At 43.4% G+C, this 27,551-nt stretch overlaps 1 protein-coding gene across 1 annotated transcript in view; it reads left to right on the top strand.

The window, feature by feature from the left end:
* Nucleotides 1–27,551, top strand: part of cacna2d1a (calcium channel, voltage-dependent, alpha 2/delta subunit 1a) — a 205,242-nt gene that overhangs the window by 172,957 nt on the left and 4,734 nt on the right. The window contains exons 26-37 of the mRNA XM_083658048.1: nucleotides 3,041–3,103; nucleotides 3,404–3,519; nucleotides 3,624–3,695; nucleotides 4,569–4,636; nucleotides 5,189–5,227; nucleotides 5,381–5,452; nucleotides 12,171–12,323; nucleotides 14,388–14,440; nucleotides 14,968–15,023; nucleotides 16,621–16,747; nucleotides 19,613–19,725; nucleotides 26,049–26,131. Of these exons, the coding sequence (XP_083514174.1) occupies nucleotides 3,041–3,103; nucleotides 3,404–3,519; nucleotides 3,624–3,695; nucleotides 4,569–4,636; nucleotides 5,189–5,227; nucleotides 5,381–5,452; nucleotides 12,171–12,323; nucleotides 14,388–14,440; nucleotides 14,968–15,023; nucleotides 16,621–16,747; nucleotides 19,613–19,725; nucleotides 26,049–26,131 (1,015 nt within the window). The remainder of the gene's footprint in view (nucleotides 1–3,040; nucleotides 3,104–3,403; nucleotides 3,520–3,623; nucleotides 3,696–4,568; nucleotides 4,637–5,188; nucleotides 5,228–5,380; nucleotides 5,453–12,170; nucleotides 12,324–14,387; nucleotides 14,441–14,967; nucleotides 15,024–16,620; nucleotides 16,748–19,612; nucleotides 19,726–26,048; nucleotides 26,132–27,551) is intronic.

Genomic DNA, 27,551 nt, shown 5'->3' with positions numbered 1-27,551 from the left:
CTTTCAGGCACGGTGTCTAAATGTTTTATAGCTTTATCCTCTCTGTCTTTCAGGCACGGTGTCTAAATGTTTTATAGCTTTATCCTCTCTGTCTTTCAGGCACGGTGTCTAAATGTTTTATAGCTTTATCCTCTCTGTCTTTCAGGCACGGTGTCTAAATGTTTTATAGCTTTATCGTCTCTGTCCTTCAGGCACGGTGTCTAAATGTTTTATAGCTTTATCGTGTCTGTCTTTCAGGCACAGTGTCTAAATGTTTTATAGCTTTATCCTCTCTGTCCTTCAGGCACGGTGTCTAAATGTTTTATAGCTTTATCGTGTCTGTCTTTCAGGCACAGTGTCTAAATGTTTTATAGCTTTATCCTCTCTGTCTTTCAGGCACGGTGTCTAAATGTTTTATAGCTTTATCCTCTCTGTCTTTCAGGCACGGTGTCTAAATGTTTTATAGCTTTATCGTCTCTGTCCTTCAGGCACGGTGTCTAAATGTTTTATAGCTTTATCGTGTCTGTCTTTCAGGCACAGTGTCTAAATGTTTTATAGCTTTATCCTCTCTGTCTTTCAGGCACGGTGTCTAAATGTTTTATAGCTTTATCGTGTCTGTCTTTCAGGCACGGTGTCTAAATGTTTTATAGCTTTATCCTCTCTGTCTTTCAGGCACGGTGTCTAAATGTTTTATAGCTTTATCGTGTCTGTCTTTCAGGCACGGTGTCTAAATGTTTTATAGCTTTATCGTCTCTGTCTTTCAGGCACGGTGTCTAAATGTTTTATAGCTTTATCCTCTCTGTCTTTCAGGCACGGTGTCTAAATGTTTTATAGCTTTATCCTCTCTGTCTTTCAGGCACGGTGTCTAAATGTTTTATAGCTTTATCCTCTCTGTCTTTCAGGCACGGTGTCTAAATGTTTTATAGCTTTATCGTCTCTGTCTTTCAGGCACGGTGTCTAAATGTTTTATAGCTTTATCGTCTCTGTCTTTCAGGCACGGTGTCTAAATGTTTTATAGCTTTATCGTCTCTGTCTTTCAGGCACGGTGTCTAAATGTTTTATAGCTTTATCCTCTCTGTCTTTCAGGCACGGTGTCTAAATGTTTTATAGCTTTATCGTGTCTGTCTTTCAGGCACGGTGTCTAAATGTTTTATAGCTTTATCCTCTCTGTCTTTCAGGCACGGTGTCTAAATGTTTTATAGCTTTATCCTCTCTGTCTTTCAGGCACGGTGTCTAAATGTTTTATAGCTTTATCCTCTCTGTCTTTCAGGCACGGTGTCTAAATGTTTTATAGCTTTATCGTGTCTGTCTTTCAGGCACGGTGTCTAAATGTTTTATAGCTTTATCGTGTCTGTCTTTCAGGCACGGTGTCTAAATGTTTTATAGCTTTATCGTGTCTGTCTTTCAGGCACGGTGTCTAAATGTTTTATAGCTTTATCCTCTCTGTCTTTCAGGCACGGTGTCTAAATGTTTTATAGCTTTATCGTGTCTGTCTTTCAGGCACGGTGTCTAAATGTTTTATAGCTTTATCGTCTCTGTCTTTCAGGCACGGTGTCTAAATGTTTTATAGCTTTATCCTCTCTGTCTTTCAGGCACGGTGTCTAAATGTTTTATAGCTTTATCGTCTCTGTCTTTCAGGCACGGTGTCTAAATGTTTTATAGCTTTATCCTCTCTGTCTTTCAGGCACGGTGTCTAAATGTTTTATAGCTTTATCCTCTCTGTCTTTCAGGCACGGTGTCTAAATGTTTTATAGCTTTATCCTCTCTGTCTTTCAGGCACGGTGTCTAAATGTTTTATAGCTTTATCCTCTCTGTCTTTCAGGCACGGTGTCTAAATGTTTTATAGCTTTATCGTGTCTGTCTTTCAGGCACGGTGTCTAAATGTTTTATAGCTTTATCCTCTCTGTCTTTCAGGCACGGTGTCTAAATGTTTTATAGCTTTATCCTCTCTGTCTTTCAGGCACGGTGTCTAAATGTTTTATAGCTTTATCGTGTCTGTCTTTCAGGCACGGTGTCTAAATGTTTTATAGCTTTATCCTCTCTGTCTTTCAGGCACGGTGTCTAAATGTTTTATAGCTTTATCCTCTCTGTCTTTCAGGCACGGTGTCTAAATGTTTTATAGCTTTATCGTCTCTGTCTTTCAGGCACGGTGTCTAAATGTTTTATAGCTTTATCGTGTCTGTCTTTCAGGCACGGTGTCTAAAAGTTTTATAGCTTTATCCTCTCTATCTTTCAGGCACGGTGTCTAAATGTTTTATAGCTTTATCGTGTCTGTCTTTCAGGCACGGTGTCTAAATGTTTTATAGCTTTATCCTCTCTGTCTTTCAGGCACGGTGTCTAAATGTTTTATAGCTTTATCCTCTCTGTCTTTCAGGCACGGTGTCTAAATGTTTTATAGCTTTATCCTCTCTGTCTTTCAGGCACGGTGTCTAAATGTTTTATAGCTTTATCGTGTCTGTCTTTCAGGCACGGTGTCTAAATGTTTTATAGCTTTATCGTCTCTGTCTTTCAGGCACGTGTCTAAATGTTTTATAGCTTTATCCTCTCTGTCTTTCAGGCACGGTGTCTAAATGTTTTATAGCTTTATCGTGTCTGTCTTTCAGGCACGGTGTCTAAATGTTTTATAGCTTTATCCTCTCTGTCTTTCAGGCACGGTGTCTAAATGTTTTATAGCTTTATCCTCTCTGTCTTTCAGGCACGGTGTCTAAATGTTTTATAGCTTTATCGTGTCTGTCTTTCAGGCACGGTGTCTAAATGTTTTATAGCTTTATCGTCTCTGTCTTTCAGGCACGTGTCTAAATGTTTTATAGCTTTATCGTGTCTGTCTTTCAGGCACGGTGTCTAAATGTTTTATAGCTTTATCGTGTCTGTCTTTCAGGCACGGTGTCTAAATGTTTTATAGCTTTATCGTGTCTGTCTTTCAGGCACGTGTCTAAATGTTTTATAGCTTTATCGTGTCTGTCTTTCAGGCATGGTGTCTAAATGTTTTATAGCTTTATCCTCTCTGTCTTTCAGGCACGGTGTCTAAATGTTTTATAGCTTTATCGTGTCTGTCTTTCAGGCGCGGTGTCTTGGCCAGATTTGTTGCCACGGATGGAGGGATCACACGAGTTTTCCCCAAAAGGTACCTGTCAGGCTGATGGGGGGGGGGGGGGGGCTGATTTAGAAGCATGGGAAGGAATAGATAATATGCTAAAGATTACTTGATAAAGAATAAAGAAATGTAATGCACCACACATGGGATTATCTTCAAAGTATAAAGGATTGCGCAATAAAGCTGTAGACTTATGTCTATTGTCACCTAATAAAAAGCAGTAGAAAATAAATTAACTACATTTCCCTTTTGTTAAACGGGTTTAACAGTCTTGCCAAGTCTAAAAAGTGTGTGTGTGTGTGCGTGTGCGTGTGCGTGTGTGTTTGGCAGTGCTGGGCACTTTTGGAAGGAAGAAGCAGAGACGTACGAATCAAGTTTTTATAAGCGGAGTTTGGAAAACGATCTGTACATCTTCACACCAACACGCGACCTCACTAAAGACAATTGTAAGTAATGGCCAGCGCACGTGTGCTTGTGTGTGTGTGTGTGTGTGTGCGTGCATGTGTGCGTGTGTGTGCTAACAATAATTCCTTTCTCCCTCTTTTTGCAGCGAGTGACGACTCCGTCCTGGTGAGCAGAACAGTAGATCTCACCATTAATGACATCACACTGAAACCAGCCGGTAAACACACACACACACACACACACACACACACACACACACACACACACACACACACACACACACACACACACACACACACACACACACACACACACACACACACACACACACACACACACACACACAGACACACACACACACACACACACACACACACAGACAGACAGACAGACACACACACAGACACACACACACACACACACACACACACACAGACACACACACACACACACACACACAGACAGACAGACACACAGACAGACAGACAGACAGACACACACACACACACACACACACACACACACACACACAACACACACAAACAAACACACACACACACCATCCCTCTCTCTCTCTCTCACACACACACGCGCTTAAGAGTGGCTCTTATTTACACATTATACTCATCATTTCTCAAGTTCACTCTCTCACTGTCACATACACACATAAACACATTCACACTTACACTATGGCTCTGATTTACACCTCTCCCTCTCATACACGCACACGCACGCACACACACACACGCACGCGCACACACACACACACACACACACACGCACGCACGCACACACACACACACACACACACACATGCACACACGCACACGCACGCACACACACACACACACACACGCACGCACACGCACACACACACCAAGGCAGTTATTTACACACCCGTGCTCCTCGTTTGTCTACTTCTCCCTCTCCCTCTGACACATACACACAAACACACACACACAAAGCACTCATCATGTCGTCCGCTCCTCTGTGATCGTTGGCCAAGTTTGCATTTCCCAAGTTCAGAGAGTAAAGTTGAGGCAGAGGTCTAACATGATGTAGAACGTCTGGCCTTTGTGTTTGATCCTAGTGGTCGGCGTGAAGCTGGACATCAGTGCCTGGATGGCGAGCTTCATCAACACCACGCTGAAGACTAATGTGAGTAGATCCTATCTGATACACACACACACACACACACACACACACACACACACACACACACACACACACACACATTTCCTTCAAGCAAGAATCAGAGAATGTGTTGCCGGGTAGTAGTTTCCCTGCCTACCAAAACGAGGGTCGCAGGTTCGAGCCCCCGTGTAACTGTACCTCCAGCTTGGTCAGGCATCCATACAAGCACGATTGGCTGTGTCTGCGGGTGGGAAGCCAGATTGAGGGTATGTGTCCTGGTCGCTGCACTAGCGCCTCCTCTGGTCAGTCTTTTCGCCTGTTCAGGGCAGAAGGGAACTGGTGGGAATAGCGTGATCCTCCCACGTGCTACGTCCTGCCGGTGAAGCTCCCCGCTGTCAGGTGAAAAGAAGCAGCTAGCAACTGTGCATGTGTCGGAGGAAGCATGGTGCTAGTCTAAGGCTCTCCCCAGATCGGCAGAGGGTGGAGCAGTAACCGGGGCAGCAGGGGGAATTTGGCCAAGTACAAATGGGGAGAAAAACGTGATTAACAAAAGAGATTGTGTTGCTCTGTTTGCAGTGCAATGCTGAGATCTGTGGCTGTCAGAGAAATGATGAGGTAAGAGGCTTTAATCGATGAGTAATGAATGCATGTTATTAGTTCTGAAATGAATAATAGTAATGAGTGTGTGGATTAAAATAGAGAACTCGTATCCCCACCACACCCCTCTGCAAAGCAGTGGTTTACTCCAGTGTCTCTGTGTGATTGCAGAATGTAGACTGTGTCATTCTGGACGACGGGGGCTTCCTGGTGATGTCCAACCGGGATGATCATATTGATCAGGTGGGCTCTCACTTTCTCGCTTTCACTCTCACTCACACAGCTATAACCCAGAGGGAGGTCAGATGAGATGTCAGAAAAAAAGAAAAAAGTGAACAGTGCAGCCGATCATAATTATGCCTCCGCCGCCGGCGATAGCCAGGCCGGAGGCATTATGGATCCGGGTTGTCCGTCTGTACAATGTTCGTTAACGCGATATCTGAGGAACGCCTTGACGGAATTTCATCAAATTTGCCTTAAACATCCACTTAGGCTCAAGGATGAACTGATTAAATTTTGGTGGTCAAAGGTCAAGGTCACTGTGACCTCTCGAACGCCATTTTCAAGCTTGTTAACGCGATATCTGACGAACGCCTTGACGGAATTTCATCAAATTTGCCTTAAACATCCACTTGGACTCAAGGATGAACTGATTAAATTTTGGTGGTCAAAGGTCAAAGGCCAAGGTCACTGTGACCTCTCAAACGCCATTTTCAAGCTTGGTAGCGCGATATCTCAGGAATGCCTTGACGGAGTTTCATCAAATCTGCCTCAAACATCGACTTGGACTCAAGGATGAACTGATTAGATTTTTGTGGTCAAAGGTCAAGGTCACTGTGACCTCACGAATGCCATTCCCAAGTTCGTTAAAGCCATATCTCAAGAACGGCTTGATGGAATTTCTGCCAATTTGGCTCAAACGTTGACTTGGGCGCAAGGATGAACGGATTACATTTTGGTGATCAAAGGTCAAGGTCACTGTGACCTCTCCAACGCCATTTTCAAGCTTGTTAACGCCATATCTCAGGAATGCCTTGACATAATTTAATCAAATTTGCCTCAAACATTAACTTGGCCTCAAGGATGAACTGATTACATTTTGGTGGTCAAACTTCAAGGTCACTGTGACCTCACGAACGCCATTCCCAAGTTCGTTAACGCAATATCTCAAGAACAGCTTGATAGAATTTCTTCTGATTTGGCTCAAACATCGACTTAGACGCAAGGATGAACTGATTCTATTTTGGTGATCAAAGGTCAAGGTCACTGTGACCTCTCGATGGCCATTTTCAAGCTTATTAACGCGATATCTCAGGAATGTCTTGATGGAATTTCTTAGAATTTGCCTCAAACGTCCACTTGGACTCAAGGATGAACTGATTACATTTTGGTGGTCAAAGTTCAAGGTCACTGTGACCTCACACACCCAATTTCCAAGCTCTGTAACACAACATCTCAGGAGCGCCTTGACGGAATTTCTTCCAATTTGCCTTTGGGCGCAATCTAGGGAAAAAATTGCCTATATACTAGTTCTGATACCTGTTGGAGTATGCAATCACTGTGTGTGTGTGTGTGTGTGTGTGTGTGTGTGTGTGTGTGTGTGTGTGTGTGTGTGTGTGTGTGTGTGTGTGTGTGTGTGTGTGTGTGTGTGTGTGTGTGTGTGTGTGTGTGTGTGTGTCACCTGCTGGATGCTGTGGGTAGTGCCCGTTGCAGTATGCAATCACTGTGTGTGTGTGTGTGTGTGTGTGTGTGTGTGTGTGTGTGTGTGTGTGTGTGTGTGTGTGTGTGGTGGGTGGGTGTGTGTGTGGGTGGGTGGGTGGGTGCTTAGCTGGTTGCCTGGGTGTGTGGGTCGCTGGGTGGGTGGGTGTGGTTGGATGTGGGTGTGTGGGTGTCACTAGTGCTATATCGTGCGTGTGTGGGTGTCACCTGCTGGCTGCTGTGCATGTGTGTGTGTGTGTGTGTGTGTGTGTGTGTGTGTGTGTGTGTGTGTGTGTGTGTGTGTGTGTGTGTGTGTGTATGTGTCACCTGCTGGCTGCTGTGGGTAGTGCTATGACTAATTGGAGGTTTTTGGCTGTTTAATCAGCCATAATGACCTACCTGTAAGTCAAAAATCCGGCCCTGTTTTAATTTAACTACTATTTCATCTGTAACTTTTTGCAATCATCCTGACTGATAGAGACCTTTAACTTCTTTGGGAAAACATGTTTTAATATCTGTACTAAGGCACTCTTGATCACTTTACTAATAAACTGTAACTTGATCATAACCTAAATCAAAGCAAATATCTTAGACTAGTTTGGGGGCCCAGTGCTTTGTCAAACCTGTGAAAAACGGTCCTACAATCAGCTGAACCTGTCCCAATGCTGACATTAGTCTCACTTTGCCTTTAATGACCCAAACAACAAATACACAACTCAAGACTCTCAAGCCCAATTTGAGGCAGCTTTCACTAGCGCTGACAAATACACACAGGCATAAGCACACGCACACTGTTCTCCCCCCACCTCACCCCCTCCCGCTGCCCTATGCTAAAAGCCAACAGTGGGCCCCCGCTGCAGTCTGAGTCAATGTTTTTTCATGCGGCTTCGGCTCCTTCCTAATCAGGGCTGGGTGTGCGCCGGATAAATCAGTCCCCCTCTGAAGTCTGGCAGCAGCACTAAAACCCAGGGACCTGAGGCCTTGTTTGGAGAAGGCTGTGCGCTCTCAATCATATTTCCTACAGGAGCAAAGTCTCTCTCGCTCTCTTTCTCTCTGTCGCTTTCTCTCCGTCTTTATGCCTCTCTCTCTCTGTCTCTCTCTCTTTCTCTCTGTCGCTTTCTCTCTGTCTTTATGCCTTTCTCTCTCTCTCTCTCGCTCTCTCTCTCTCTCCGAAGCCCTCGGGGAGTCTGCAGCCAACAGGGCTGTGACTGTTAATTCATTATGTTATTGCACAGCGAAAGGAGAGAAGGCTCGCTTTACCTTATAGATGGGAAGATTTATATTTCCTTTGGCTGTTAGAATAAAGGGGAATGGATACTGTATGCAGAGGACGGGTTGTTAGCGGTGACCTTCCAGAGTGGAAGGGAAGGGATAGTTTTTGTTTCGTCAACTCCCATGCGCGCACACACCCACGTGTGCACACACACACACACACACACACACACACACACACACACACACACACACACACACACACACACACAGAAGGGTACTACTTCCATAGTCCCTTGTGGATACACAAACAAAACTACTTAAACACTCACATGCACACGGCTGTGTCACACCTCTGAGATGCCGACACAAACCACATCGTCCAAGTCAGATTTATGGACTGTGTTAATCAGATTATACTCACGTCCATCATCTTAGCTCCAGGCTGATTTACTGGGTGTGTGCTTCTGCATGGTGTGTGTGCACTTGTGTTCTGTCCAGTGTCCATGTGTTTTAAGTGTGTCCAGCATCCGCACATGCACACATGTGCTCAACGTGTGTGTGTGTGTGTGTGTGTGTGTGTGTGTGTGTGTGTGTGTGTGTGTGTGTGTGTGTGTGTGTGTGTGTGTGTGTGTGTGTGTGTGTGTGTGTGTGTGTGTGTGTGTGTGTGTGTGTGTGTGTGTGTTTTGGATGGGGGAGTTGGGCATGTGTGTTGCTGAGACTTTTAACTTTTAACCACTCTGTAAACGGGAAATATAGCGGAAATGCTCAGACAGTCACTTACAATGATTACAATGTGGGTTTTCTAACTTTCTTTTTTGCTCATATGGAACAATCACACGTCTCTCAACCGACCCTTGTTACTGAAATCACTTGTGCTGTGAAGCGGTTAGATTGGGCACTCACAGGTGGTTAATGCTGAAAGGGTATAGTAAGAGAGGGAGTGTGTGTGTGTGTGTGTGTGTGTGTGTGTGTGTGTGTGTGTGTGTGTGTGTGTGTGTGTGTGTGTGTGTGTGTGTGTGTGTGTGTGTGTGTGTGTGTGTGTGTGTGTGTGTACTCTGGTATCTATTTTTTAGATGATTGCATGTGCTTGAGAGCAGGCATGAGAGATATGCAGTTACCTCCTACGCTGCCCTTTAATGTAGGTGGATGTGTGCAGGTTGGCCTCTATCTCGTTACGTTTAGATGACAGTAACTCCCTTTATTCTGACATCAGTCCAAACTATCTGCTAGAGACACTTTGCAGCCACAATCACATCCAAATCACATCTCTCCAATTCTCTGACATCTCTTCATTTGTTACCTGCTGGTTTTTGATTTGAGAATATCCTCCTATGAGCTGTTGTGCAGATTTAGATCATTGTTTCATTAAAGTCTAGGCTGAAAACTGAAAGCTGTTGGCTTTAAAGCAACGTACCTGAGGAGCTTAGTCAATCATTATCAGCTTTCAAATAACTTCTTGAAGCCCATAAAACCAATAAAAATAATAAGATAAAAGACCACATAAAAGCAAGTCTATAACTTTGTTTTTAATGGGATGTCTTTTATCCCTTCATAGGTCTCCCTTGTAAAAGAGATCCTTGATCTCAATGGGACAAACCTGGTTAAATAAAGGCAAAAGTAAAATAATAATTTTATTATTATACCCTCTATTCTTTTGATCTTATGGTATCTTCTTGTTTTTACTCACTTATGTCACAGTCCCCGGCTTCGATGTGCTACTGGTCTATCACCATAACTATGGCTAGCTTGTTTGGTCTAGGCCAGGGTTTACATTTAACACCATCAAACCGGATACCATGGTACAGTATCAGTGCATGTGCGTTTGCGCTAATCATTAGCATCAGTATGGCCGTGCAGTGACTTAACAGAGAAGGCAAGCCCTACCTTGAAGTATCTCATCTCCGGCTTGTACCAGTGTCTGGGTTGATCCACGCTAGTCTCTTAAAACAGACTGACTCATCTACATCCGGCGAATGCAGCTAAACAGTCTGTACGTTACACCCCCAGAACATGCACAAGGAAGTTGGGAAAAAAACCTTCAGACTGGAAGGAAGTTTGACGGAATCCGACCAATCACGACACGTGTGTCCACGAAAAATATGTTCCCGCCGGAAACTTAAACCGATGCAGGTTGCTAATGCTAGCAGTGCTTTAGAGAATTTCCATGGAAGCTACGCCGACGAAACCGGTGAAAGAAGACCCTGATAGACGTAAAACGATGTATCCGCGGCTTGGAGGAACCTCGTGCAAGACGTGCACTTATTCCAGAGTTAAACAAAAGTGATGAGGTAAGTTGCTAACGTAACGTTAACGGCTATGTTTTGTTTACCACTCGGAACGATTGTGCAGAAGCCCCGAGTTCCGCGAATGCGGCATATTGGATTCTGATTGGACTAATGAGCGGAAGACCCGCCTTTCTGCTTCCCATTCCGGTTGGTGCATGCTTCTCCCCCACGTATTACAGACGGTATGGCGGAAGCATTTGAAAATTGCGGAAGCCAACTCGTCTGTTTTTTGTGCTGTGAAGCGGTTAGATTGGGCACTCACAGGTGGTTAATGCTGAAAGGGTATAGTAAGAGAGGGAGTGTGTGTGTGTGTGTGTGTGTGTGTGTGTGTGTGTGTGTGTGTGTGTGTGTGTGTGTGTGTGTGTGTGTGTGTGTGTGTGTGTGTGTGTGTGTGTGTGTGTGTGTGTGTGTGTGTGTGTGCACGGACTTTATTGAAATAATTTTATTCAAAAACCAAATGTCCCAAATTGACAATATTAGTGCACAAAAGTGCTGCTTGAATGGACCAGAGCTGTCTAAACAATTAGCCTATGAAAAATATAAGTAATAGAAAAAAGAACAACTAAATCACTAAGTAAGTTTTAACAGGCTTTGCTACTTAATAGACTACCTTTAACAACAGGCCACAGACAGGGGTGTAGTTTTAAATACAGAGGTGGGTAAACTATCCAAGTTGAGGAGTTTACCCACCTTGTTTCCCCTCATTGATTGATACAGTTTATCTGAAAATAGGCGAGTATAAACGATATGCCTCATTTCAAAGAGGTGGGTAAACTGCGTTTACCCTCCACTACTCCCTGGCCACAGACTATATGAAATACGGGTGTGTGCGCGGGGCGTGCGCACACACACACACACACACACACACACACACACACCAAGCTGCAAACACCAGCCATTAGACAGCGTTAAACGAGACTACCTGCCGTGAGGTGAACGTTTCCTCACTTCAAAACACAAAGCACATGTGTCTAAAGATTTTGTAGTAACTTTGACCAGCTCTTACCCTGCTCAGCTGTTGAGCCCCCCATGGTTGAGCCCCAGTGGTCCATGGCTAATGTTAGTTATGTTACGTTTTGCTTTGTCCTCATTACTGTGGTGCGTCCGTGCCATGCGAGGTCGATTTGACATAGTTTGCAGCTAACACACCTTTTACTTTTACAAAATGTGAAGTGCTCCCATACTTGTTTAGATAAAGGCTAGTTGAAAAGTTTTCGCCATATCTGCCATGTTTAGTGCCATGGTACTGCATGGAGACAACACCGTGACCACGACACAGGAAGTAGGCAGCTTTGCGCGCCAGACAGACGCAAGATACAACGTAGTAGATAAACCTTTATATAATTATACAGCTCTGCAACCCAACGAATCGATAATGCAATTCGTTGCCAACAAATTTAATAATCTATTTTTATCGATTTGATCGATTAGTTGTTGCAGCCCTAGTGTCAACACAGTCATCATTATCGGCAGTTCATAGTTCCGGCTTGCTGGATAGGGCCGCCCTCTAGCCAGGCCAGCCAATCACATTAGCCCAAACATATGACATGCCAATAACATTTACCCTCGTTCATCCAAAATGACAGCTTACAATTGACAGTGAAACCAACCAATGACTGCTCATGTATATGATTGCTCATGGATATGACCATTATAGTACTTACATTTATTTTGTGAATATGATTTTGTGTGACTGATAAAACACTTGCTAAATTAAGTGGTCAATTATATTTTCTTCTTCTTCTTTGTCGTTTTCTCAATAGATCGGACATTTCTTCGGCATGATCGACCCCATCCTGATGGTGAACCTGGTCAACTCGTCCCTGTTCACCTTCAAGAAGACCTTTGACTACCAGTCCATCTGTGACTTTGAGAGGGAGAGCAAGGCGGCCGCAGGCCTGCGATCCGTCTATGTGGTGAGTTACATAAGCCAGATACCACACACACACACACACACACACACACACACACACACACACACACACACACACACACACACACACACACACAGCCACTCACACACACACACACACACACACACACACACACACATACACGCACACACACACACACACACACACACACACACACACACACACACACACACACAGCCACCCATACACTCACACACAGCCACCCATACACTCACACTGGGTTACTCTCATGTAAGTGGTCACCGGTACACACACAAGTACACATGCAGTCATTTGTAGCCATGCATGTGCTTGTTCACTCACATTCAAAGGGTCTCGTCCTCCCTCCCTCCCTCCCTCTCTCTCTCTCTCTCTCTCTCTCTCTCTCACACACACACACACACACACACACACACACACACACACACACACACACACACACTCTCTCTCTCTCTCTCTCTCTCTCTCTCTCACTCACTCACCAGGGAGCCATAAATCTGGATAGAACAGATGAGAAGGGAAGCAGAGGGTATGGTGAAAGTGTTAGAGGGGGAGTTGGAGTAACAGTAAATGGATTAGCTGCTCTAGCTCACTTGTGATATATAAACAGGCGCTGTTTTTCATCACGTACAAAACACTCGCCCGGCTAAATGATGCACATCGTCTACACTGTACGTTGCTGCACGTGTGGACGAAATCCCCTCATAGGCTCAAAGGTGTTTAAGGAGGTTGTTGACAAGCTGATGCCTATGAAAGTGGTTGGAGATATTCCTAGCGTTTCTAACAAGATGCACTAAATCCCTCGCCGACTGATGTTTGAGACGGCGGTGAAGTGAGTATTTAATTTCTCTGACTCGCTCCACAAACGCCTACAACACACTTTGGAGGCCAAGGTGAGATGAAAGACACAGATATTTGTGATCAAAGGCGCTGCGTGAACAGCCAGCGATGCCTCTAACACCGTTAGTTAAGAGTGCTTGATGACTCCACACACCATCAACCAGCGAGAGAGGACACGGCAATGCTTCACCAAAACAAGGCCCTCGCATGCTAACTATAATCAGAACAGCATGCTTGGCCTTTTATTCAAACCGTGTGCTATTTCTGTCTTTTTTTACACTGGCTCTTTGTTTACATATTTACCTTAGCATCTGTTGAGGAGGATTGTGTGCTAATTTGCTCCCCGAGAGACAAGAAAATAACATGTCTGGTGTGGCTGGATCTTTGCTCGTTGTGCTTTGGCACTAGCACACTGTCCAGTCTGCTGCATGTGAAAACACAAAGGAGATGTTAAGAGCGGATCTGCATGCTTCAAATGATTTCAATCAGGAGAGACTAGAGACCAAAGGATGAATAAAGTGATATTTATTACAATAAAGTGAATAATTTACTACAGAAAGAATGTTGAGAATAAAGTATTGTTATTAGTCTTTGGCGGTTAGACACCGCAGGGAGATGTTGAGAGAGCTGCACCAGCCCAGATCAGCATCCAGATATATCCCCCTGCAGTGTCTAGATACTGGTGGTGCTGGTGATCTCCTTCTGAGACTCATGATGACTCTTCCGACTGAAGAATGGGATAGGACTGCGATGACCGGGAGGAGAAGGGGAGGAGGAGGGTGCGAGCCTGACAGCAGCGATGATTGAGAGGCTGAATGAGACAGAAACAAGCATATTTAAGGAACCCGCCTCCAAGCAATTGGCTTACGACTGGGTTGTGGAGCAACGTGATAGGCTTACACTGGAGGTGCGTAGGGTGAGAGGTGATCAGAGCAGTGATGTGACACTATGCAATTGGTTAACAGAGACTGGGCGGCAACCAGCTGATTGTTCATTGAAACCCGGAAATTGACAGCTTATTATGATCTTGTGAGTAGATTGAAGAGTGGAGATATAAAGTGCATTAAGGAAGTGTAAAAGATATTATAGTCTTCCTGCTTGAACTTACGTTGAGAACTACATTTGTTGGAAAATGAATGTCATAAGATGTAATTGGGTTAGGATTGCATACGCTTGCACCTGTTGCCCTTTCTGATATGAATTCCCATTTTATTTTGTCCCTCTTAGCCCACCATAGCAGATATTGTGAACGTTGGATGGTGGGCGACAGCTGCAGCATGGTGAGTTTTGTTTTCGTTTTTTTGTTTGTTTGAGCTGTTCCCAGTATGGATGGTGAGATACCTGCATTTCCCCAAATTATTCATAGCACATCATTTCCAAAAGAAGGATCGTTGGCATCTGAAGTTCTTGGACGTGGATCCTAATGAATGGAAGTCACTGCTTTCTCCCTCCAAAATGGACATATAGCATCTGTTTAATAGCTGCATTGCTCCCAGGACAGAGAGCATTCCACACAATCTTCTCTTGATTTATGCTCTCTCCCTCCATCTTGATGTCATTAACAGCTTGTTTTACAATGTGTTCAATAAAAGAGAAGAGCTGTTTGTTTCGTTGACAACATGGACATTTTCAAAGTTAATCCAAATCATAACTACACATAATATATTTGTAATTGTGTCGTTTTCTATCCGGTCTCAAAGACACCAATCTGTTTCTGCATTAGTATTTTACAGACTGGTGATTTACTGTGTGTTCCAATGAATCCAGACATATTTAAAATCCGGGGTTTGTTTGTTTTTGCTCCCAGGTCGATACTGCAACAGTTACTGGTCGGCATCACATTCCCAAATTTCCTGGAAGCAGGTGAGTTCCCATCACAACATTAGGATCAGGAGAAGTGTTATCTAAATGTATTCTGATATCATACGGTATTGGCAGTGCTTCAGAAAATGACCTAATTTCCAAGTGCTACTGCCAAATTCCCTATTAGGTGCAATCAGATAAATATAGTACAGAGGAAAGAGAGCTGCTCTGAGGCTGTGAGTGGGATGTGGTGTGAGATGGTGATAGCCGGGCGAGTGAACTGAAGTTTAGCAGACAGCCCAAATGGCCTCATTATGGAAATGAAATGGTAATAGATGTTCCTTTCCAGTTACTGTGACAGGGCCTTAAAAGGTATTGAACATGCCATCTTCAAACTGTTTGAGGAATCTGGTGCAATAGTCATCTGATGATTACTACATGCCAGGAATATGAATTGAGTAACAACATTAGTTGGAAGAGTTGAACACTCATCTGTCTTCTCACGAGTTGGTGTAGGCAACATTTCGCACAAATGATCCAGATTGTGCTCTTAAGGGTTTCCACATTACAGGCCTGTCCACATCAGAGCCAAACAACACGTCTCTGCAGTCCTAGTTTTTCGCGCCGTGTGCTGGAGATGATGGTTATTAATAGTTGGTTGGGAGGTGCTTGCTCTGTGTGTTCATTGGTTTAGAGATGCAACGATTAGTCGTTTGATTCGTCGATGGACGAAAAGAATCACACCCAGGTGTTGAAGTATATTAACCGGTGCAGGTTTGCCAGATCAGACCCTATACTTCTCCCCCTCTCCCTTCTCAGTGGCACTGTGTGCGCGTGTGCGCGTCTGTGTGTCAATGTGGGCATGTGGGCATGTGTGCGCGGCTGCGCGCGCGTGTGTGCTTCATGACCATGGATATATTTAAAGAAATTTAAAATTTCCTCTCTCCACATTGGCTTCCTTGTGGGGTGGGGGTGGGGGGCTGCTCACGTCTAGCTCACCTCTCGGTGCGCTGCTCAAATCTTCGTGAAAATGGATGGACACACATGTCACTTACATAATCTATCTGTGAGATCTGTGTGTGTGTGTGTGTGTGTGTGTGTGTGTGTGTGTGTGTATGCGTGTGCGTGCGTGCGTGCGTGCGTGCGTGCGTGCGTGTGTGTGTGTGTGTGCGTGCGTGCGCGTGCGTGCGTGCGCGTGTGTGTGTGTGTGTGTGTGGGGTGTGATTGTGATTGTGATTATTGCAAGATTTGGGGATTTTATATAACTCTTTGTTCAGTGTGTTGTGGGTCTGGGGTAGAGATATCCTGTACCAGAATATTTAATTAAATATTAAATGTGATTATTTTCTGGTTTCTTTAGTCTTCTAAACCCAATTATCTTTGGGTTGTGGACTGTTGGTCAGGAGAAAAGAAGATATTTGAGGATATCATCTTTGGCTTTGAGGAAAAATGAAAAAGTGATCGCCATTTTTCACCATTTCGTGACATTTTATAAACCAAATGACAAATCAATTACTCGAGAAAATAATCAACAAATTAATCAATGATTAAAATAACCGTTAGTTGCAGCCCTACCTACATTGGTTTGTTCATTCATTGGATACTTTGTTCACTTTTTGCAATGCACAGTGCTTAGGGTATGTGCTTGCTTTCACAGCCGATGCAGAAGAAGAAAGATCAGACGCCATGCTCAAAGAGGTTTGCATCACCGAGCAAACGCAGTACTTCTTTGAGACCGCAGAGCGAACTTTCACAGGCACAGTAGACTGTAAAAACTGCTCCAGGTAAACACACACACACACACACACACACACACACACACACACATACACACGCACACACACACACACACACACACACACACACACACACACACACACACACACACACACACACACACACACACACACACACACACACACACACACACACACACACACACACACACACACACACACACACACACACACACACACACACACACACACACACACACACACACACACACACACACACACACACACACACACACACACACACACACACTCACACAGCATACAGTTAAAGCCCCTGGAAACAAAAAATAAATGTGTTTTGAGTTTGTCAAATGACAGAAAAATGTGTTCTTGACCATGCATTTTTTTTTTTGCCAAGTAAATAAAATTAGGTTTCAAAATCATGAAAAACTAAGCAGTATTCTCTGCTCTGAAACTGTGGAGGCGTGTCTGCTGAATCCCCCCCCCCTCCCCTCCGCCCACAGTGCTGTACAACTTGATACATTGTGATGCATTTTTTTTATGTGCAGGATAGATGCACTTCAGCCTGATTGGTTTGCGGAGCTTATTGTGTAATATAAGTCTTGGGCATAACCACGCCCACTTCAAACCCAACATCAACAACAGTACAAAAAGTTAAATGGCAAATTTGTAGGATTTCGATTGAAAAAATAACAGTAATACTTTAGATGTATACTTTTATGCACATTAGCCCATCAATTACAGTTAGAAGTTTAGAGTGGATTTGGGTTTCCACCTTCCAGGGACATTCAAAGTATGACTTGTTGTGATGCGTGTGCATCCATGAGACAGACATGAAGTCCCCAGAGGTGGTACTGAGAGCGGGCTGTAAAAATGCACATGCCATAAAGGTGAAGTCAACTCAGCGTGGACCACCGTCCTGGTGTGTTTGTGTGTGTGTGTGTGCGTGTGTGCGTGCGCGTGCGTGTGTGTGTGTGTTGTGTGTGTGTGTGCGCGCGTACGCTGTTTTAAAGCCCCCTCGTGCCACCTAATGGAGTGCCTGCCTGCATGCCGCGCAGCGTTCCTGCACATTAGCCGCGCACACGTTTCTTTTAACGACGGCCATAAAAAGGCAGAGAAAATCATTTGTGGAGCAGCGACATGTGGGTTTCAGCAGAGGGCTTGGAGGACAGTGGGGTGGCACAGCAGATTTGTGTCTCCTTAGGAAGGATTTATTTAGCAACCCTATTATTCTTTTCATATTGTTTGCAGTTAGAATTGTGTTTAAAGGTCCGATTTTATGCTATTTTTAGCTGTTTAAAACATGTCTCATGGGCCTTTAAAAAAGGGTTATGAATTCTGAAATCCAGCCTCTATCTGCTCTGTCTCTCCCCTCATTAACTATGCACTGTATTGACCTCTGATAAGATGATCTGTTAGGATAGATCCATCTTTGCTGCAGTTGATTCTGGACATTTTTCCATGCTACGCAGCTGTGCTACAGGCAACAAGGTTTGGTCTTCCGCATTCAAGTTCAAAGTACGTTATTTTTCCAGTCAGGGAACTTCATTTGTGGTTATAGAGACACTGCATGTAATAGGCCACGCCCATCACGGGGGAAACGCTCCGTTCATTTCCACACACCAGCATCATTTTCCTTGAATTAAACATAGCTAAAAGCTGTTGTGTGGTGGGCTGCGCACACAACAAATGTAAAAAATCGCCAGTTAAAGTTTTTTTGTACTCCTGAGCAAAACAAGGAAGCCATTGAGAATTGGCGAGAAGAAAAATGTGGATCTAGCTGTCAAGGAAGTAAGTTGGAGTGTTCATCTTCCGTATATACGATATTTTGTGCAACACGCAACCATGCACGTGACATAGGAGAACGCCAGGATTGGACAGGAGTTTGTGTTTTCCCCCGTCTTGGGCATGGTTTCTGAATGATGACGTGCTACGCAGTGTCTCTATACAGCATACATTCAGCAATAAATTGTCAGTAGATAAAAACCTATTCAGTTGGTGGGGCTGCGCTGTAAGCAGGGCAATTTAAATTAGCGTTACTTTGTGATGTCACAAAGTTATGGAATTCAAAACGGTACATGGCTGGTGTGGCTGTATCTGGGGCCCATGTGTTGTGAGACTTCCATGATGTCTATATAGCACGCCTAAGTCCTTTAAGCTAGCCTAGGTAAACCCAGCCCCCACGTGACCTGCTCTCTCAGTTCCCAGTCACTAGCGTAGCATAGTGACTGAGAACAGGTCTGAGAGCAGGTCACGTGGGGGATGGGTTTACCCAGGCTACCTTTAAGCTGCCTCCACATGATAAGCGATCTTCTCTTCTCTCACCGCGAGGTAGAGCAGAGAAAGGTCAGCGGTAAGTAGGTCAAAGTTTAAACAATCTGAACTGAAGTTTGAGCGCAGCGCAAGGTGGCAAATTCGAGCAGTGCGCGACGCCAAGTGTAGCGCTGCTGCATAACTCTCCCCATAGGAAAACAATGAGGCAGTGGGCGCACAGCTGCTTTACCGCGGATCATGTGTGGGGGGCTTTATAATCACAGAGCCCAGGATCATGTGTGGGGGGCTTTATAATCACAGAGCCCAGGATCATGTGTGGGGGGCTTTATAATCACAGAGCCGAGGGAAATCATGTTTTACACTAAATGGGACCTTTACTAATAGGAGGTTAAAGCTGGTTTCTGGAGTATTGCTTAGTCTTGTACAAGGAAGCAGCTGTTCCGTGAGAGAGATATCAAGCCACAGACCAAATTCAGTGTCTTCCTTTTATTGCATCCCGATTTAATACCTTCCTCCATGTCTCGTAAGGACGTTTCAATAAAGTTTCAGCTCCATCTTTCCTGGAGAGCAGCCGACATGTCCACAGCCTCTCCTGTGTGTCTCCCTCCCTCTCTGCAGGATCTACCACGCTGAAAAGCTGCCCAAGACCAACCTGGTCTTCATCATCGCTGATGCAAAGCACACCTGCCTGTCATGTGACACCAAGCCATTGATACAGGATGAACAGCAGTGTATCCTTGACTCAGCTTCATCATCCACTGCCAGGATGTGTACATATGATTTAGTGAACAGAGGATGTGTACATATGATTTAGTGAACAGAGGATGTGTACATATGATTTAGTGAACAGAGGATGTGTACATATGATTTAGTGAACAGAGCTGTGTACATATGATTTAGTGAACAGAGCTGTGTACATATGATTTAGTGAACAGAGCTGTGTACATATGATTTAGTGAACAGAGGATGTGTACATATGATTTAGTGAACAGAGCTGTGTACATATGATTTAGTGAACAGAGGATGTGTACATATGATTTAGTGAACAGAGCTGTGTACATATGATTTAGTGAACAGAGCTGTGTACATATGATTTAGTGAACAGAGCTGTGTACATATGATTTAGTGAACAGAGCTGTGTACATATGATTTAGTGAACAGAGCTGTGTACATATGATTTAGTGAACAGAGCTGTGTACATATGATTTAGTGAACAGAGCTGTGTACATATGATTTAGTGAACAGAGCTGTGTACATATGATTTAGTGAACAGAGGATGTGTACATATGATTTAGTGAACAGAGCTGTGTACATATGATTTAGTGAACAGAGGATGTGTACATATGATTTAGTGAACAGAGCTGTGTACATATGATTTAGTGAACAGAGGATGTGTACATATGATTTAGTGAACAGAGGATGTGTACATATGATTTAGTGAACAGAGGATGTGTACATATGATTTAGTGAACAGAGCTGTGTACATATGATTTAGTGAACAGAGGATGTATACATATGATTTAGTGAACAGAGGATGTGTACATATGATTTAGTGAACAGAGGATGTGTACATATGATTTAGTGAACAGAGCTGTGTACATATGATTTAGTGAACAGAGCTGTGTACATATGATTTAGTGAACAGAGGATGTGTACATATGATTTAGTAAACAGAGCTGTGTACATATGATTTAGTGAACAGAGGATGTGTACATATGATTTAGTGAACAGAGGATGTGTACATATGATTTAGTGAACAGAGCTGTGTACATATGACTTAGTGAACAGAGGATGTGTACATATGATTTAGTGAACAGAGCTGTGTACATATGATTTAGTGAACAGAGCTGTGTACATATGACTTAGTGAACAGAGGATGTGTACATATGATTTAGTGAACAGAGGATGTGTACATATGATTTAGTGAACAGAGGATGTGTACATATGATTTAGTGAACAGAGCTGTGTACATATGATTTAGTGAACAGAGCTGTGTACATATGATTTAGTGAACAGAGGATGTGTACATATGATTTAGTGAACAGAGGATGTGTACATATGATTTAGTGAACAGAGCTGTGTACATATGATTTAGTGAACAGAGCTGTGTACATATGATTTAGTGAACAGAGCTGTGTACATATGATTTAGTGAACAGAGCTGTGTACATATGATTTAGTGAACAGAGCTGTGTACATATGATTTAGTGAACAGAGGATGTGTACATATGATTTAGTGAACAGAGCTGTGTACATATGATTTAGTGAACAGAGGATGTGTACATATGATTTAGTGAACAGAGCTGTGTACATATGATTTAGTGAACAGAGGATGTGTACATATGATTTAGTGAACAGAGCTGTGTACATATGATTTAGTGAACAGAGCTGTGTACATATGATTTAGTGAACAGAGGATGTGTACATATGATTTAGTGAACAGAGCTGTGTACATATGATTTAGTGAACAGAGGATGTGTACATATGATTTAGTGAACAGAGGATGTGTACATATGATTTAGTGAACAGAGCTGTGTACATATGATTTAGTGAACGGAGCTGTGTACATATGATTTAGTGAACAGAGCTGTGTACATATGATTTAGTGAACAGAGCTGTGTACATATGATTTAGTGAACAGAGGATGTGTACATATGATTTAGTGAACAGAGCTGTGTACATATGATTTAGTGAACAGAGGATGTGTACATATGATTTAGTGAACAGAGCTGTGTACATATGATTTAGTGAACAGAGCTGTGTACATATGATTTAGTGAACAGAGCTGTGTACATATGATTTAGTGAACAGAGGATGTGTACATATGATTTAGTGAACAGAGCTGTGTACATATGATTTAGTGAACAGAGCTGTGTACATATGATTTAGTGAACAGAGCTGTGTACATATGATTTAGTGAACAGAGCTGTGTACATATGATTTAGTGAACAGAGGATGTGTACATATGATTTAGTGAACAGAGGATGTGTACATATGATTTAGTGAACAGAGCTGTGTACATATGATTTAGTGAACAGAGCTGTGTACATATGATTTAGTGAACAGAGCTGTGTACATATGATTTAGTGAACAGAGCTGTGTACATATGATTTAGTGAACAGAGGATGTGTACATATGATTTAGTGAACAGAGCTGTGTACATATGATTTAGTGAACAGAGGATGTGTACATATGATTTAGTGAACAGAGGATGTGTACATATGATTTAGTGAACAGAGCTGTGTACATATGATTTAGTGAACAGAGGATGTGTACATATGATTTAGTGAACAGAGGATGTGTACATATGATTTAGTGAACAGAGCTGTGTACATATGATTTAGTGAACAGAGGATGTATACATATGATTTAGTGAACAGAGCTGTGTACATATGATTTAGTGAACAGAGGATGTGTACATATGATTTAGTGAACAGAGGATGTGTACATATGATTTAGTGAACAGAGCTGTGTACATATGATTTAGTGAACAGAGGATGTGTCCATATGATTTAGTGAACAGAGCTGTGTACATATGATTTAGTGAACAGAGCTGTGTACATATGATTTAGTGAACAGAGCTGTGTACATATGACTTAGTGAACAGAGGATGTGTACATATGATTTAGTGAACAGAGCTGTGTACATATGATTTAGTGAACAGAGGATGTGTACATATGATTTAGTGAACAGAGGATGTGTACATATGATTTAGTGAAGAGAGGATGTGTACATATGATTTAGTGAACAGAGCTGTGTACATATGATTTAGTGAACAGAGCTGTGTACATATGATTTAGTGAACAGAGCTGTGTACATATGATTTAGTGAACAGAGCTGTGTACATATGATTTAGTGAACAGAGCTGTGTACATATGATTTAGTGAACAGAGGATGTGTACATATGATTTAGTGAACAGAGCTGTGTACATATGATTTAGTGAACAGAGCTGTGTACATATGACTTAGTGAACAGAGGATGTGTACATATGATTTAGTGAACAGAGGATGTGTACATATGATTTAGTGAACAGAGGATGTGTACATATGATTTAGTGAACAGAGGATGTGTACATATGACTTAGTGAACAGAGGATGTGTACATATGACTTAGTGAACAGAGGATGTGTACATATGATTTAGTGAACAGAGGATGTGTACATATGATTTAGTGAACAGAGGATGTGTACATATGATTTAGTGAACAGAGGATGTGTACATATGATTTAGTGAACAGAGGATGTGTACATATGATTTAGTGAACAGAGCTGTGTACATATGATTTAGTGAACAGAGGATGTGTACATATGATTTAGTGAACAGAGCTGTGTACATATGATTTAGTGAACAGAGCTGTGTACATATGATTTAGTGAACAGAGGATGTGTACATATGATTTAGTGAACAGAGCTGTGTACATATGACTTAGTGAACAGAGGATGTGTACATATGATTTAGTGAACAGAGCTGTGTACATATGATTTAGTGAACAGAGGATGTGTACATATGATTTAGTGAACAGAGCTGTGTACATATGATTTAGTGAACAGAGGATGTATACATATGATTTAGTGAACAGAGGATGTATACATATGATTTAGTGAACAGAGCTGTGTACATATGACTTAGTGAACAGAGGATGTGTACATATGATTTAGTGAACAGAGCTGTGTACATATGATTTAGTGAACAGAGGATGTATACATATGATTTAGTGAACAGAGGATGTATACATATGATTTAGTGAACAGAGGATGTATACATATGATTTAGTGAACAGAGGATGTATACATATGATTTAGTGAACAGAGGATGTATACATATGATTTGGAAATGCAGGATGGCAGGATGGCAGGGCAGAGGGCTGAAATTTGGCATGGAGGTCAAGTGTGTGTGGGTGGGTGGGTGTGTGTTTTGTTCATAACTATTGGCTAAAAGGGGGCGCGTGGCAGAGGCAGAATAAGGTGGGCTGCCCCTGCCATCTTGCATTTTGGAAATTTGCATGGTCGCAGCTTTTGCGAATTGGCGCATGTTTTAATATGGTGTTGCTGAACGGTGAACATCCCTTGTTTATGCGGCATGCTGATCCTTGGATCTTTTATGTTTAGACAAGATAATCACGGATAGATGTTGATTATTTACAGTATAGATGTACTACATACATTTATTTCATAATACGTATTTAAAATACACACTTTTCACACACTTTTTTCTTCTGATTTCCCCCCAATTTTCTCCCCAATTGTACTTGGCCAATTTCCCCCTGTGGCCCCGGTCGCTGCTCCACCCCCTCTGACGATCTGGGGAGAGCCATAGACTAGCACCATACTTCCTCCGACACATGCGCAGTTGCCAGCCGCTTCTTTTCACCTGACAGCGGGGAGCTTCACCGGCAGGACGTAGCACGTGGGAGGATCACGGTATTCCCACCAGTTCCCTTCTGCCCCGAACAGGCGCCCCGACTGACCAGAGGAGGCGCTAGTGTAGCCACCAGGACACATACCCTCAATCCGGCTTCCCACCCGCAGACACAGCCAGTCGTGCCTGTATGGACGCCCGACCAAGCCGGAGGTAACACGGTGGTGCGAGCCTGTGACCCTCGTGTTGGTAGGCAGGGAATCTACCGCTACACTACCCGGATGCCCACACTTTTCACACACTTATTATTGTATATACTGGTAGTAGTTAAAGCAGCTACGAGCAACTTTTTCGATTGTTATTAAACAGTATAAATTTAATATCAATGCATCACATCTTACCTCTAATAGTCGACGAGACCAACGCAGAGTAGTCTCGCTTGAACCCCGAGTGAATCGGCCAGTGTAGTCTGTCTGTGGCCAGGGAAGATCAGGAAGTGAAATGAAACGGTTTGCAGCAGCCACTTCGGCCATAACCACAAAATAACTTCCAAAAAACCTGTTAGAATATAACGAGAGATGTTCGCGAGAGTATGCGTGGCGTTCACATTGTTTATGTTATGTTGCTAGGCAGCGCGAACGGGGTAGGCAGGCAGCTGCGTTTCACTTCCGGGTTTCACTTCCGCGTTTCACTTCCGGGTAGCCGGGCCGGCGGTAAGGAGAGAGAGAGAGAGAGCCCCCTGTTGACGCGAGGTTAGACAGACACAGACTTAATAATCATCCAAGGGAGCAATCTCCGATTCACACGGCTTTGGTCTCAGCTACTATTATAGGTAAGATGTGATGCATCAATATTGTAATTATACTGTTTAATAACAATCGAAAAAGTTGCTCGTAGCTGCTTTAATGTAAATATTTAAATGCACCCCTGTCCTTTGTTTGTTTTAGCCTGTGCATACCTTTTTTTGTGCGTGAGTACATTGAGAGCAACGCAAACAAATTCCTTATATGTGTACATACTTGGCCAATAAAGCTGGTTCTGATTCTGATTCTGATCATGACATGAAGCTATTAGCAGATATTTTACCCTTTGAATAGTTTGGGAAGCTTTTGCTCTAAACAGAGGAATGTGCTTTTCCGATGCTTACTGTAGGAGAAAGGATTGTTTTTCCTTTATCCTTGATTCTCACCAGCCATTAGGTCACTCATTGGCATCTCCTAAATCCCCCAGCCGTCCAACAACTGAGCGTTTGTGCGGAAATTGGGATTTACAGTTTGTTCCGAAATTCAATTGTTTCTGGACAGGTTCCTCAGTGTGTCTGTGTGGCAGATGGTAGTGTGGGAGAAGTCTTGTTGAATAGCTTACAAACAGAGCCATCATGTTCTCTCCAACCCACGGGGCTGTGGTCAATTAGGAATTAAGCCTTTTGGAAAAACAGTGCTCCAAAATGGCAGCTACATCATGGAGTTATTGGGCAATCTGATCAAAACCCAAAAGAGACCATAATGCTCTAAGTTCACTTTAATAGTCCTCACAGAAATATAGGCAGCTATTGGGGAGTAATAATGTAATCTATCGTAGTGATTTTGTATCAAAATGTTAAATTGGATTGCCTACTGAGTGATATTACTGTTTGTTAGACTTGTCATTAATGCAGTAGTCAGAAATCAGTCACATTCCTGAATTGAGTCATCCAGCTGAAGGTCCTGATCCCTGTATCCTGGCTCAAAACCCGCGGCACAGGAAAGGTCCCGCATTTTGTTTTGACAACAATAACCACGTAAGTCCCTTTCAGTGAACTTGGACCGCTTCGTTTTTGCTACAGAATAATGTGAATTTCACAAACCCTTGAATGAAAATGGGTGCTGCGCGCAGGGTTTCACACATTGGCCGCATCACTGCTTTAGTAGCCTCATAAGAATTGAAGGAAATCAAGTCTGAATCACAGGGGCGCCCCGATGTCTCACCAAGTAAAGTGCTCAGTCCTTCCCGCAGTGACCCGGGTTCCAATCCAGCCCGCGGCCATTTGCTGCATGTCCTCCTCTCTCTCTCTCTCCCATACCTGCCTGTCACTCTCTCTCTCTCTCTCTCTCTCTCTCTCCCTCCCATACCTTCCTGTCACTCTCTCTCTCTCTCTCTCTCTCTCTCTCTCTTTTGCCTATCAATTAAAGGCAAAAATGGCACACACAAAAAGTAATCTAAAGAAAAAAAGAGTCTGAAATCACAGAAAAACCCTTTCAAATTAAAGTATGTGCCTTGGGGCTACTGCTGTTAATAGTGGTGTTTGGGTTTCCCTTCGAGATATTCTATTGCCAAGGATAATTTAGTTGAACTTACAGGGCAGGGAATCTTTTATAGCAGCAAAACTTTGAGTTTGGTACTACTTGCATCATGTGATAATAGCCTGTAGTAGAAAGTTATCACCCCTTTACATACTTCCTATGAAACAGCTTGATCTGTTTGGACATCTCTCTAGAAAATGAGAGTAGCATGTCACATAAGCCGTTTTCACACGTGCGCTTTTTACCGGTAAATGACCGGAAAGCGGTCTAATGCCTTCATGTGTGAAAGTTGTTTTCCGGTATAAGCGCGACCCCGTCATCGCGGACATTTCACCAGTTCCTAGGTTGTCATGAGAGTGGTATGGCTGCTTCATGTGTGGGCGTGCTCCCCCCCCCTCCCCTCTCTGCTCGCACTCTGGCCAGAGTCCTTCAGTCCAGCCCGACAGGGACACAGACAGCGAAAATGGCAGCGGCTTGAGTCTTGCAAGCCGCCCAACGCTTGTTGAGAAAGCAAATGCACGAAGCGAAATGTGGAAGTATTTTGCTTACGTTGCTGACAGCGAAGGCAAGCCCCCTGGACACATCAAACGAAGCCAGTCTGTAAAAAGTGCTTCAACGCGACGCAGGTGAACGGCTAAACATCGAACCAGCCAGGCTATTTCTCTCAGACACGGATCCCTACTTCTTCAAAGATTTCAGTTCAAAGACTGGTTAGCGAATGTGAAAGATACAACATACATGCCCTCTTAAGTCAAACGAGATTTATTGTGTGACAAGCAAACTTATTTCACCATCGGAGTTTTGCCGACCCCCAAAATAAGGAGGATTCCCCATCCAAGTGCACACGTCACTCCCCACCCGCTCTGCAGTGCCCCCCCCCCCCCCTCCCCCCCCCAAATACAGGCAATTTCGCTGCTA

This window comes from Poromitra crassiceps, assembly GCF_964638095.1.
Source record: "Poromitra crassiceps genome assembly, chromosome: 2".
In the NCBI taxonomy this organism is placed as follows: Eukaryota; Metazoa; Chordata; class Actinopteri; order Beryciformes; family Melamphaidae; genus Poromitra; species Poromitra crassiceps.
Note: the sequence above shows the minus strand (reverse complement) of the source record. Positions and strands in the feature narration are given on the sequence as shown.